This window comes from Phascolarctos cinereus, unplaced genomic scaffold (assembly GCF_003287225.1).
Source record: "Phascolarctos cinereus isolate Bilbo 61053 unplaced genomic scaffold, phaCin_HiC Scaffold_2;HRSCAF=192, whole genome shotgun sequence".
In the NCBI taxonomy this organism is placed as follows: Eukaryota; Metazoa; Chordata; class Mammalia; order Diprotodontia; family Phascolarctidae; genus Phascolarctos; species Phascolarctos cinereus.
The window spans coordinates 180,280,193-180,295,724 of record NW_027555625.1 but is presented as its reverse complement, the minus strand read 5'-3'; the positions used below and the strand labels follow the sequence as shown (position 1 = coordinate 180,295,724).

Sequence of the window (15,532 nt, the reverse complement as noted above, 5' to 3'; positions counted from 1 at the left end):
TCCCTGAATTCTCCTTCATGGAGGTTACAGGGGACAGTTAGAACAGCTAAAAATATCTTGGCATTTTCTGGAGGTTTTGTGATGGATCATTAAGGAGTTTGGAACTCCTCTTTACAACCCTGGTCACTCTTTTCTCCCACTCCCTTTGCTTAAGTCAAGAGGATATCTGTTAACCCCTCTCATAGGAGAAGAGAGTTTCACCCTTTACCCCTCACCTTTGATTTTACCCTCCTCTACCTGGGAAAGGAAGGACAGAGGAGGGACAGTAGCAATGGCCTTGGGCCTTAAGGCAACCTTTGCCTGGGAGCATCACCGAGGTTCAGCACATCCTGCTCAAGGTAAAGAAGCTAGCTTCTGAACTTGGGCAATGACACTCTTTTAAATTTGTAGTTTTAACTGTTAATGATGAGATGTTTATTCTCTATGTAAAGTAATTTGGAAATGCATTTAACAAAACTGAAGTCATTTGATTGGTAATGGGTTTCTTTCGAGTTTCAAATTGGTGAAATTTTTGCATCAGTTATGTCAAGCAACTTTTCATAACTTGGTTACGACTAAAATAATTTGACTGTTGTTGGTTATTGTTTTAATGTGTAAACTAGCCCAAAATGTTGTTTGGGTTATGGCTTGCTGAGAAATTTGCAAGTATATAGAAATCTCTAATGATTGGCTTTTTACAACAGGACAAATTTAAATTTGAAATGCAAATCCTGGAAAAGTTTTTCTTAAGCTGTGATTAATGAAATTTGCTTTTTGAGGTAAAAGTTCATAGTATTTTATTTGAGTTGTCTGATGGATCATAATAATCTTTTGATAATCAATAATCCACCATCTGAGAAAGGCCACAAGCTACTCATAGAGAATGTGATACTGGTGGGAAGTCAGCATTGGGAAAAAGCTGAGAGGACAATTTTAGCCTAAGTCTAAGATGGGATCCTCCTGTCTCAGTTTCCCCATTAGTTCCTTTGAAAAGGAATGTTAACCACTTGGCTATTCCTGAGTCTGGCTGTGTGGTGGATTTGATACTGCATGGTTGGAAAACGGAATCATCTGAATCCAGAGCTAAGGATGTTTTATCCTTTCATATATGGGCCCTGCAGTCTTTTCTGTCCTTGTGTCTTCCAGACTACAGGCCATTTACCTACAATTGATAGCAGACAGCGGGTACCAGCCAATGTCCCCCCATCATTCCCTGGATGTAGTCTGTGCTTGGCTCCAGTTAACCTTCTTTTTTGGGACCCCCTCGAGGTAGGGACAGCCCTATGCCCCTTGCTAGCAGAAAGCAGTTTCAGAAGCCTAGACCTTCACCCCTTAAACCAAAATAATTTGGGTCCCATTTGTTTGAGGGGTGAATGATAAGCATGGGATCTAGACCTCAAAAATGAAAACCCCTGTACTTTCCCATATGGCCAAATCTCTGGTGTTCTCCTGAGGCTATAATCCAATCAACTGGCCTTTCACTGTGGCTCTACCCAATCTCCCAATTCCATTACCCTTAACCTAGTCTAGACCTTCCTATGTCCCCTGGCCCACTTGCCACCCTTAATCCTATCTAGGCTCCATTCTCTCTTGGTTACCTCTGGAGTTCTATTACCTTATAGACTACTTGGCCATTCCTAGATCCCTCCCATAGTCTTTCTGTATATAAGGTCCATCTTGTCTCCATTAAGATACTTAGATTTTCATAATCTAACCATTGTTTAGATTCTTAAAATCTAGCCACTGCCTCCCAGACTCCTTAAGAATCTGGCTAATATGACAGATGTTCTAATAAACCTTGTCTTTGACTGAAAAAAAAAGATTTCATGATGTAAAATTCTCTTTCATTCTTTTATAAATAAAACCTGGACTTTGTGAATAAGTTTTAATACATCCTTGTATTCTACTTGCTAACATTTTATTGATTTTTTTAAATGTCTATTCACTAGTTATATATGTTTCTAGTTTCTTTCTATGCTAATCTGTTCCTGGTTTGTTTCCCATATTTGCTTCTTAAAGTGAATATTGCAGAGTACATTTTCTATTTGAAAAGTTTAGATGATGATGATGATGAAGAAGACAATAAATATTGTATTTAATTCACTTGTAAATCCATCTGATCAGGATTTTTTTTTCCTTTGTAAGTTTATTTATGATTTACTAGATTTGTCTTTCTGAAATCAGGTGAAGTTTATCATTTTCTGTATTGTTAAAATGAGTATTCCATATTTTTAAAAATAATTTATCATTTTTACTTCAGTTCTATTTCCATAAAATTAGTCATGATATTTCTAAATATTTTTATTTATTTCCTATCTAGTCTTTGTGAATTGTCTTCTATAAGGTTTGATCTTGGGAACTATCCTTTTCTTTTTATGAGTTTATTAGCCAAGGTTTTACTGATTGTGTTGGTCTTCAAAATTAGCTCTTTTTATCATCTCAGCAATCTTTTTTTTTTTACTATTTTGTATTATTTTTGACTTTCACTGTTAACTTTTTTGATACCTCTTTTAGCATTGCTTATTCACTGATTTTTAGCTTTTTTAATGTAGATTAATTTTATCTTTCAATAATACACTGTTTCTTCAAAGAACTAATTTAAATATAACTTATAAATTTTGGTATAGAGATATGTTCTTATATCATTTAATATAATTCTTTAGTGTTTATATTTTGTTATTTGAAAATTCACTATTTAATATAATATTTTGGTCTATTTAAGCCTTTGCATTTTGTTTAAATCAATTAACAAGCAAATTTTTATTGTTCTCGTGTCTAATGAATACATTTAACATTACCTTCATTGTGAATTTATTCACAAATTCCTTTGTTCTAGCATATGATTAATTCACATAAAGAAGACATTCAATGGTAAAAAAGTATAAATATATATTTTAATATTCTCATTCATGAGCTGTTAGAGTATTTTTTCTAACATTCTGTTCAAGTCCATAAATCCTTTAATAGTCATCTTTCTGCTATATTTTCCTCAGTACAAAGTAGAATATTTGGAATTATCTATCTATCTAGTTAATAGAAAATGGCCTATACCTATCAACAACTTATAATTTATTATCTTTTACTTTTTGCAGTTTAGCTTTTTCTTTCAGTATTAGAAATATATGACTTTTGATACTTATTGTGAACAATGATTTTTTTCATTTTTTTAAGTGTTTTAAATTCTTTTCTCACATGACTTGCTTGACAATATTTGGTTTTACTATTGCTTTTTTCAAATAATTATTGTCATTTTTTGTTCTGCTGGATCAGAATAAATTCTACTTCAAATTTTCATTTAGATAGTTTTAATTAATCTTTATATTTTATATGTATTTGTTGCATATAGTCAATAATTGAGTTTTTAAAACTCCAATTCATGCTATTTCACTTTTTCATTTTGTAGTCAAATTCATCCCATCATAATTAATATTATGATTCTTAAATCTGTTAAAAAGAATTTAATATTAATATTCATTTCCATTTAACTTCCTTGTTCAAAAAAAGAAATTAGCTCTATGTAGTTATAGTTCTCTGTGTGTTTATGTGTGTGTGCAACAACGTAACTTCACTTTCAGTCTTTTCTTTCCCAGACCCAAATCATTTGGTCATATCATAGCCCTTTTTATAATCAGTACTTCATTGTTGTAGTTATTTTGCTTCAGGTGATTCCTTTACCAATCCAACTATATGAATCAGATACTCCTGTTACCTCTTCCTAGTCCAGCCCAGTCTCCTCTTTAACATCATCTTCTACAACCATAACCTTTTTTTAACCTTCCATTTCCCAGTCCAGATAAAGGTATGCTCCATGACTCACCTTATCCACATACATATTAGAATGATTTATCTGTGTTACTACAACTGAAATAGTAAATCACACTACAATTCCCTATCTTCTTCTCTTGGTCATTTATTTTCGAAAATCTGAGCCCAGAGTTTATTCACTTTGTTTCTTTCCATGGGCACAAGACTTGTGGCTCCCCCAAAAGGAAAATAATTTTCTATCCTTCTTGATCATTACCTAGCACTCCAAATCTAAAATAAATAAATAAACAAACAAACAAACAAATAAATAAATAAATAAAATTGCTTTTTTTTAGCTCAGTCTACTGAAATTCTTTATTCCTTGTAGTCAATTAATTAGCTATTCACCTCACTTTCTCGTCATCAGCATTTCAGTAAAGTGCACTATATATTCCTAAAAGTCATTGATAAAAATATTGAAGAAAATATGTCTGAGAAAAGAAACTTATATCAAACCATTAACTACCTCACTTTACATTGACACTAATCCATTAATCAGAACCTTTGGGGTATGTTCAACTAGTTACAAATCCATTTAACTATACTAATATTTATACCACATTTATCTAACCAGTTCACAAGAATATTGATGGACTGGGATTCTTCAGAGGGTAATGAAGCTCTCTTAGGCTCATATTATAAAGTCAGCGAAAAGTACTCATACAGGCCTTGTTATTCTTTTCAATTTACTTATATTCTGACTTATCATTTTGTAACAGTAGTTTCTTACATTTTAAAATCTGCAAACAGCTACTACCACAATGCTTCAGTAGTCTGTGGGCTTAGCTTACTACTTGAAATTTGAAGTCAAGCTAACATGTTTGTAAATAAATAAGTTAAATTTAGAAGTAAGCATCTGCTCATTGGAAATAGTTTGAGTATAAATTTGGAAAATCTTTTATCCTTAAATACCTACCCAATTATTGCTTCAGTCATTGAAAATTAATTCCTCTGGGACTTGACAGACTCTTAAAGAGTCCTTAGGTAAGATGCAAAGATCCTTTCCTCCTGGAATGGTTTCAATTTCTATCATCCATTAAAATCTTATAAGGGATTAGTGAATAGCTAGTCAGATTCACAAGAATGATTGGAGGCAACAAGATCTGAGTTTGAATACCAACACTTCAATTACTGTTGTGGCCTTTTAAAAGTCATTTAACTTTTCAAATCTCAATTTGCCCATCTATAAAATGAAGGGATTTGACCAGCTGACCCCAAACATTTTTTCCAGATTTTCAATTATTATCCTATAGTCTATGACAAAAAGATGGAATCTCTTCCTGGGATGAAGAAGAAAAAGGTTGCTGAAAGGTAAGATGTAAAGGTGGTAAATATTAAATTTCTCCATTTCATGATTTTGCCTAGGACTGGTTTTTACTAAATGTACAACACTTTGAAATTTCTGTTGTTCATCTGTGTCAGGTAGGAAAAATAATTACATTTTAGATACATGTTTGTTTTATTTATGTGCGTAAATATAGACACATGACCACATAATGACATTGTGTGTATCATACATGCACACATATACATGCATATGCATACATACATATACATATATAACGTGCATATGTATATGTATACATGTACATAGTACTTTTGTATATGTGTGTGTGTGTGTGTGTGTATCCCCACATTTCCCCTTTCAACCTTCATATTGCTTTATTCTTCTTCCTTTCCTTTGCTACCATCCTCTCATGCAAGGTTCAAAAGGAATTTAAGGGAGGTGAAATGGTACCACAGAAGGAAGAATGTATTTAGAGTAAGAGAGCTTGGGTTTGTTTGGTGGCAAGTCACTCACCTTTTTCTAGGCCTCTGTTTCTCTCTGTTTCTTCATTTATATGATAATATTGTTTACCTAAATGACATCTGAGGTCCCTTATACACCCGAATATCTCATATGCAATAGATTTAGTAAGTATATGTGTGTATGTATATATATATATATATATATATATGAGATGTAGTATCTGTATATATGTATGTATACACACACACATATATATACATATATATGTGTGTACATATATACATATATATATATATATATGTATATATGTATGTATGTATGTTGTTGTAATTGTTCAACTCTGTCTGATTCTTTGTGGCCCCATATGCGGTTTTCTTGGCAAGGATACTGGAGTAGTTTGCTATTCACTTTTCCAGCTCACTTTACAGATGAGAAAACTTAGGTAAACAGGGTTAAATGACTTGCTCAGGGTCACAAAGCTAGTAAATTTCTGTGGCCAGATTTGATCTCAAGAGGGTGCATCTTCCTGACTCCAGGGCTGGTATTCTATCCATTGCACCACCTAGCTGCCCCATGTGGGGATACACACACACATATTCGCACACATATACAAAAGCACTATGTACATGTATACATATACATGTACATATACATGCACATGTTATATATGTATATACATGGATATGTATATGTATATATGCATATACATATATGTGTGTGCATGTGTGATACACAATGTCACCATGTGGTCATATACCTATATTTACACACATACATATGAGTGTATGTGTGAATGTATGTTTATACACACACACACACACACACACATGCACACACTGGGGTGGCACAGTGGAGAGAGGGTCAGGCCTTTAGTCAGGAAGATTCATTTTCCTGAGTTTAAATCAGGCCTTACAAGCTGTATATCTTTGTTATGACCCCTAAATGGGGTCATGAAGAGTTGGCCAAGGCTGAAATGACTCAACAACAACAAGAAGAACATTAAATACTACTACTACTACTACTACTACTACTACTACTACTACTACTACTACTACTACTATACAGTATATAACATATGTGTATAACACATACATGCAAGCATACACACATACAGACATACAATACATAACCATGAAATTTGAATTTGTCATTAGGCTATGGAAGTTGGGATTGGAAGAAAAACATGAAAATGAATCAAATTAAGATCTAACAGTAAAGGAAAATAAAGAAAGTTAATGAAGTATAAGAAAAATGAGTAGAAAGAGAAAAAAAAATCTTGCAAGTGAAAATAAGAAACCATTCCCACCAATGAAGAGAAAAGTGCTCCAACTTAGATATTTAACTGAATGGAAAATCTTTGAGTTTTAAGCAACTCCAACTTTATTGTGTATACAGAATATTTAAGCTTATGGTAATGACAGTTTAATGAAGTGAATATCCTTTAATTGAACACATGACTTGTAATTTTAGGAGTCTGTATTTGGGTTATATGCTGTCATCAGGAATGAAAGGTAAAATTCAGAATTCATGAAACATCATTGTGACAGGGCAGAACAAGCATCACTGGCTGGTTCTACTATAAGGAACAAACTTCAAGCAATTACCATTTAGGAATCAGGCACAATGCCTCTTTAATTTGTTTGGTTATCTCATACCACCTGAAGGTACCAGCTGTTTGAGCACCAGTACACCCAACGAAGGAGAAGCTTTTAAGCATTAGGTTGTTTACTAGAGGGGTAACTTTGGGTCATGACAAGCCATGAAGCAAATTATTATTATCATTATGATTTATAAATGGTTTCCCTATCATCAGCTTTCAAATTAATGTGGGCAGAATGTCTGAAAAGGGTTTGAAAGGTTAAATGATTCCTACAATCATTTGACTATCTATACAAAGTTTTCTGACCACTAATAAATTAAATGTCAGATCTTTTTACAATGGCCAGAGAGTTGCTACCTGGCTAAAGGTAGTAAGCCAGAACCATACAGATCTGGTATATGTTTTATAAATGAAACAGGAATACCTAGAAGTTGCTGCTAGTTGGAAGGATCTACCACAGGTTTTCCTCAGAGAGGAAATAAATGAGTTAGCAGAGTTGTTTTCATTCTGTGCCCAAGCATTACCAAAACGTTGTTTCCTTGGACACTGGCTAAGCTTGACTTGTAGTCAGTGCTCATGAGAACCTTAAAAAGGGGGTCAGCATGAAAATAATTGTAGTTCATGGGCCAATGTATGTTGCAGAGGCTATTAAAAGATGGCAAAGTGAAATGTAAAGAACACTGAATTTGGAATTAGGAGAACAGGGGCCTAGTTATTTAATTTCTCCAAGCCTCAATTATTTCATTTGTAAAATGCAGAAAACATACTACTTTGCTTACAGAATTGTTGTAATGCTAACACTCTGTAAACCCTGAAGTGTTATATAAATTTGAACTATTATCATTGCTGTTAGAGAAATTTGTTCAGGTTGATCTGATTGGGCTTCTTTCTCTAGAGGGAAGAGAAAACTTATGAAAACACCAGCAACTAGAATGGATGATGAAGCTATGAAAACTGACACCAAATTAATTGTGCTAACCCCTTTGTTTATCCTACTCTATCCTATTCATGGCTGAAGTATTAAAAGTACCTGGTTTTGCTTATCATTGATTTATACCTTTTTAAAAGGTCTTTCTTGGTTCTACCTCAATATAAGATAACAGTCCTCAAACTCTAGGAGCCACTCTGGATTGGTCAGTACTTATTAAAAGAAGAGATTTTGGTATTGCAGTGATATTTGCAAGCTTCATTTCCCAGAATCAGAACAGGGCTGAGACCCAGTTGTGCTGGTAAGGAAAACTCATCCTGTATCCTTGTAGGTGAATGCTACACCTCTGGTCCATAACCCTATAGTTAGGTTACAGGTGGATGCTACCGTATTTCTAGTCACCATATGGGTTAACTCCTGTGATCACAGAGGACATATTCAATTACTTCATTTTGAATGTAGACCTTATTGGATAATAGTTGTATTGAATCAGTAATATATATCTGAGGTTGGAAGAGCTCAGACCAAGTTTCCTTTTTTTCTTCTTAGTAGTTGGACCCTGAAGTTCAATCTGAAAAAGGGCATTCCATTGACAAAAGGGAACTAGCAGAGAGAATGCAAACAGAACATATTTCAGGAAGGCACAAGGACTAAAGGCTGTATAGGTAACTATTGATAATAGTCAGCTATGGTGGAATTCAAACATTTGAGGGTGAACAGGGTAATTCATGAAATTTATTGGATTCTCATCTGAGAGTCATGAATGGTATAACAATCTAGACCTGAGAAGAGGTGCCTTAGCCGAAGAGTGGGAGTGAATTGGAAAGGATGGGAGTGAGGAAGAAGAAGAGAAGGATGAATGGGAGAAGGAGGAGAAAAGAACATATGCACACACACACACATGCATACATACCCACAAGTGACTGAAATATGAACAAAATCCCGTGAGTCTAAGCAAGAACACATGGACTTGAATTCCAATTGTGCCACTTAATAGACTTGGGACACTTTCACTAGTTGGGCATCAGTTTCCTTCTTCGTAAAATTAAAATAATATTGTCTCTTACCCAAAGTCTATTATGATTCCACTACACTAGCTGTTAATGCTTGCAATCCACTCCTCAATTCCCAACTCCAACTTGTTTTTTGTAAAAAAAATTAAGTGTTCATGTCTCCCCCAACAACAGAAATGATAAAACATCAAAAATAAAGAAAAAGCCATGATACTTGAAGTTTACATTATGTTTCATTTTTGATATTGTATTTAGAGTACTTGGCATGTAGTATAAACACAAGAAAATGTTTATTGACTAACTGGTTGACAGTGTCGACCTCACAGGGTTGCAAGAAATGATAAGAAATGATACCTTACATTGTTATATTGCTGCTAGCTATGATTGAGCTTTTTGTTTGTTTGCTTTTTGTTGTTATTTTCTTTAGATTATTTTCCTTCTTTTCATGGACAGGCTTTTGAGAAGCACAATGAGGTGGGCACAGAAAGGCGTATGAGGAAGACAGCATTCTTGATTACTTTAGGGAAACTGAACAGCGCTTTCATTGATTCCAAAGCTCCTACTAACACAATTCTCTTCCTCTCTCTCTCTTTAAAATCATGACTAGTCTTTCATTGACAATGCATAGCTGTGATTTGTAAAGCACTATAATTGTACTCTTCAGTACATAAAAACTGGAGGTAACTCAAAAGGCTGTGTCAACTCATATGGTTAGTATTTTTAGGCTACGGTATATAACCTACAATGACTCAAATATGAGAAATATTATAAAAGACATCCTCATGGGCATATGTGAATAGAGGTAGCCAGGTGGCCCAATGGATAGAGTGTCAGACCTGAAGTCAAGAAGAACCTAAGTTCAAGTGCAGACTCAGACATTAGTTGTGTGACCCTGGGCAAGTCAAGTTATCTCTTTCGGCACCATTTTCTTCATCTATAAAATGGGGATAACAACAACATCTACCTCCTATAATTATCATGAGGATAAAAAGAAATAATATTAGTAAAGTTGCTTTATAAACCTTAAACAACACAAATACTAGCTATTATTATTATTATTACATATAAAAGAGGGATTTATTATGACCCAAATATACCACTGAGGTATCAGTGAGATAACAACAAAAACAAAAAACCAACAGAAACTACTGGAAAGTATTAAGAATATTGGATAGAAACCTTACGAAGTATTTATACAAGGATATAGACAAAGATTACACCATACTAGAAGCTGTGAATGCTTTCTAATCTGTACTGGTAGGGAGAGTACACATAGTGAGCTAATGGGTTCATAACCATATCAGAGTACTTACTGTAGCATATCTAATCCCTCATTGCTTAAGTTCAGTATGGAATCTCACATTCAGCTATGACTGTCCTATTTATAAGAACTAGATTCTTGATGCTTAAATTTTTTCTCCTTGAAATAAATCAATGAGCACGTAGTTGCATCTTTCCCATTTATTTCAGTCATATTTTAATAATGAAATATGAAGTCTCGTTGAGTGTGTGTTTCACAATTGTGCAAGTGATGTGAGTGTCTAGGGCAAATTAAGCAATCTATAACAGGGAAAGAAACAAATGTGATATGTTGTGCCTATTATATGCCAATCCTAAGAATATCATCTGACCTCCACAATATTTCCAAGAACAGTGATAGAGACTCAAAAATAATATCAGCCAGTTCTTTTAGTGTCTTGAGATAGGCATGACTTAGAGAATCTTTTTTATCTCTAATTCTATAAATGGTCTAATTTAGACTTGAATTTATTCTACACAATTTTACTTCCAATTTTAATTATCTTAACATCAGACCAACTTAACGCTTTAGGGAATTTATCCTATTTGATATGCCATGTTCTGTTAAATGAGAGTGGTTTCAATATCTGCATTCTTTTGCATTGACTGATTAGCAACACAATATTTTTCCCTTCTAAGTTAGCATGCATTCTGTACCTCTGCAAAATGGAGCTGGGAAATCCCATAATGCACCATTGCCAGGACTAACTATGCAGGTAAGCATAGCATGACCTTCTAAAACATATCCAGAAAGGCAGCTGTATCGAATTTTATCTCCTATGTTGAATCTGGCTCCATGGAGGACTCCCTTAAGTATTTCCCCAGGATTTCCACATGTGTGGCTAGGTAGCACTGTTGGAAGAAAGAAAGAAAAAATAAAACAAAATAGTTTTAGGCATTTTTTTCTGACATTTAAATTCTTGACATAATTATTTTACACAACTACCATGAACATAAGAAGCTTTCATGGAAGCCTCTAAGTAAGGGATTCTTAGACTTTTTGTGTCATGGATACTTTTAGCAATCAACTTGCAGCCTATGGTGTCCTATATAGTATTGCCTATTGAATGAATTCAATTGAATGAAACACAATTGAATGAAATGTTAATTTTCAGTTCCACTTTTGTGAAAATAAAGATGTATTTTTCCTCATTCAAATTTGCAGATCTCAGATTGAGGACCCATACCCTAAGCTATCTAAACTATCCTATTTTCTCACCTTTGTTTTCTCTCTCCCTACTGTAAACTAAGAAAATGACACTCAATCCCTTTGTAAACCCAGATCTCTCACAAACTCTCTAAAAATCTAAATTATCCTGTTGACCACATTTTAATGTTAACAATGTAGTTATGGTATGAGCTAGCACTAATTAGAACTTACTGTTTTTGAGAGTGATAGCCAATATTTGTCCCTCTGAAGTGCTCCAGGAAACATATAATGTCATACTTTGAACAATTTAGCAAATGTCAAACTTGAGCATTGGGAAGGCATTCCATTGTTACACAGATTTTCAACTTAGTTGATACACTCCTACATTAATTGAGAGAAGTCCAAATTGTTTAGCAACTACTATTTCTTTGTGCCCTGTGCAAACAGAGCACATAGGCAGTAAGTTAAAATTCTTTACGAATTATCCTAATAATTAAAGATTGTTATTATTTCCAAAGAAACAACTTTCCCAATAAGCACTTTATGATGGCATACATTTTTAGTAAGTACATATGAGAAAGAAATCAAGTTTCCACGTACAATTATAAAAATATAATCACTAGCACTGCCCGTGTCCCTCCAAAATACCCAGAATGACTCTCTAGTAGTTGTAGTAATATAGCATAATCGTAACAACTGGAAGGCTAAGTGGCACATTGAAGAGAGAATGAAGACTCAGTATCAAGGTTCACTTCCAGTACATTACAGCTAAATGAATGTGGGTGGCTAATTTAACTTCCCTTTGTCCCAGAAAACACTCTAACACACTAAATTGAAGGTGAGTTATAAAACCAATAAATACCAAAAGAAATACATGTCAGAATTAGTGATAATAACTCCCACTGCTACATCACTTTTAAATTCTACAAAACTCTACTCATATTCAATCTATGAGTATTCTTACTTGAAAGATGAGGAAATTAAGATTCAGCAAGGGCAGCATGGTATAATGTACTCCAAAAGTCTCTAAACTGTATATTTATAGTTAAACCCAGTAACATCACTACTGATCCTACATCTCAAATATATCAAAGAAAAGTAAAAGGGACCCATAGGTACAATTATATTTATAGCAGCCCTTTCTGTGGTGGCAAGAACTAGAACCTAAGGGAATGCATTTGTTCAGGGAATGGCTGAACAAAGTATGGTATGTAGATATAATGGGATACTATTATGCTGTAAGAAATGAAGAAAGGGAGGGTTTCTGATATATCTGAGAAGACTTGTACGAACTAATGCGAAGTGAGCAGAGCAAGGAGACTAAATTATGAAATAATGACATTGTGAAGAAAAACAACTGAAAGACAAGATCTCTTATCAATGACATGACCAACCATGATTTCACAGGACTGATAATGAAGAATACAGTCCACCTTCTAACAGAGGTGATAGATAGCTCAAAATGTAAAAAAAAAACCATGCACTTTTTTTTTTCATATGACAAATGTGGGAACTTATTTTGAGTATGCAGGGATGCCTTTTTTCCCCAGTGAAAGGTAAGAGGGAGAGAAGACAAATATTTGTTAATTGGGGAGATAAAAGTAACTTTAAACGTTAGAAAAGAAAGAATGCCAGTTTTGAAGTTCAAGGTCCTAGATCTGAATTCTAGATCTGACACATTCTACCCTATAAACTTGCACAAGTCATTTATCTTCTCTGATGCTCACTTTCCCCATCTCAAAATGAAGGGAATAAATCAGATGATTTAAAATTATTTTTCAACTATAAATTTATGATCAAATTAATTTTTCAGGATCACATAGCAAGTAGTAAAGCCAGACTCTATAACCAGTAATTTTTTTCATCAAACTGAGGAACAGGAATTTGCCTCCCACTTCATGTTTTTCTACATCTTACAACTTAAAAAAATAAATAAAAGATTAAGGGGTTAGAGAAAACCTAGCCTTTTAGAGGACTGGTTATAGATAAATTACAAGAAGTTGCATAATATCCAAAGAACACCATGATATTCAATAGCTACTTAAGTAAAAAAGTCAGCGGGGTACATGATTGATGGTTATGGTACTGATGATCACATGAGGCTCCTGGACTACATTTTGTGCCCCTAGACCCATGGACAGGTATACCTACACTTTTAGAGCGACTTTTCTTTTTTTAACTTTATTAATTTATTTAGATTTCTCAATAATCACTTCCATATGCTTTTGAGTTTAAAATAGAGCCACTTTTCACGCTGTTTCATCTCACTACCTGGATTTTGAATCTATTGATTTGTAGGAATGTCATGTAGATTTCTGAAAGAAGCATTGATCTCAATTTTCTATCCTTTAGCAGATCAGGAATCTAGATTGGTGTTAAGGTAAGACCCAAGGAAAGAAAGATGAATGAAGAGGCAGTTCAATCTATGGAGACTAGATCATAGGATCAAAGATTTAAGGCAAGAAGGGACTTTGGAAGTAATCTTGTTCATTGCTTTCATTATACATCTGAGGAACCAGAGACACAGAGAGGTTAAACAATCTATTCAAATTATATAGGTGGTAAACAGTAGAGCCAAGATTCAAACCCTGTTCCTTTGAATCCAAATCCAGTGCTCTTTCCACTCACCCATTCTTTGAATTGTTACCTGTGTCTAGAATAGCAGGTGATTGGATCTGCTTTTTTCCCTCTGAATTCCAAAGGTCAATATGATAGGATGAATATGGGTCAGGAATAGGAACTTTTACTCTCAGAGTTTGAGGTATTGTATGACAAACAATCCTCATGTTATTTATTATAGCACACCAGGAAAAGAAAAATGGTGGCCTATTTCAACACTCCCTAAATGACACCGTTTTATAGCATCTTGTCCAAGAATATTTAAAAATCCATCACTGGCACCATTGGCATCTGTAATATTCTTCTTCATAAATTTAGACTGCATGCTCCTGCCTGGGGTTAGATTTTACTATTATTCATCATTCATATTACCCCTGGATACTCTGCTAGCTTTTTCTTGTTCTATTCTCATTTCTTTCTTTTTTAATCTTTTCTGTGTTATGTAGCTAAATGTTCCATATTTAAAAAAAACCACTGTTGTGCCTTTCTAAACCTCTTAAATAGAATAGTTATGAAATAAATCTAATAATGTAATTGAATATATAAATAATAAAAACATATCTTTAATATGAATGGCCTATAAGACCACACAAATGCATATTATATATTGATTGGTAATTTAAGCACATTCATTTTAGAACTATGTGCAGACAGTTGTTTAAAAATAGCTTTTATTGGTAATAAGACCAAAAATGTAATTCTTTTTGCTGAAGTGAATAATATATAATATGATATGATATGATATAATATATACATAAGGCTACTAAAATTCTGATGAAATTACCACCATGTAATAGTAGGGTCATTTTGTGGGTTTTATTTTTTTAGTTATTTTTGTAGTTCCATCTACATTTGGGGGATGAGAATGTGAGGCATAACAGATTATACTACATAGGATTTTAAAGCTTCCTAAGTGTTTTTCTCAACAGTTAAAATGAAAACAAAAACAGCATGAAAAATAGACTATTTAAATATTATTGGTCCCACTTTACAGATGAGGAATCCAAGGCTTAGAGTGTTTAAGTGGCCCACTTCTTGTCACACAGATAGTACCTACTGAAACAATAATTTTAACCCATTTTTTCCTTATTTCAAATCAAATACTTTTTTTTCACTATGCTTTGAAAGCATCAAGATAAACATATATGTAACTGGGCTTCCAAAACAAACCTGGTGTATTTGGCATGCTGCTGCTTATGTGGAAAGAGATGTGACTGTGGTTTGGTGGAGACAATGTTGAACATGTCACGATGTTGAGTACTTGTGTGAGCAAGGGAAGCTTGTGACAGCTTCTTCAGAGACATTTGTGCTTACAGAGTCATTCTTCTAGAGAGCCAGTTTGAGACAAAGAATCCATAGACACATGGAAGAAATCATTTCCTCAAAATGC

At 33.9% G+C, this 15,532-nt stretch overlaps 1 protein-coding gene across 1 annotated transcript in view; it reads right to left on the bottom strand.

Annotated features, from left to right (window-relative positions):
- Positions 1–14,309, bottom strand: part of CSMD1 (CUB and Sushi multiple domains 1) — a 1,378,384-nt gene extending 1,364,075 nt beyond the window's left edge. Inside the window, exons 1-2 of the mRNA XM_078149151.1 lie at positions 14,171–14,309; positions 11,031–11,225 (exon numbers count right to left, since the gene is read on the bottom strand). Of these exons, the coding sequence (XP_078005277.1) occupies positions 11,031–11,225; positions 14,171–14,309 (334 nt within the window). The remainder of the gene's footprint in view (positions 1–11,030; positions 11,226–14,170) is intronic.
- Between the last annotated feature and the right edge of the window lie 1,223 nt (positions 14,310–15,532).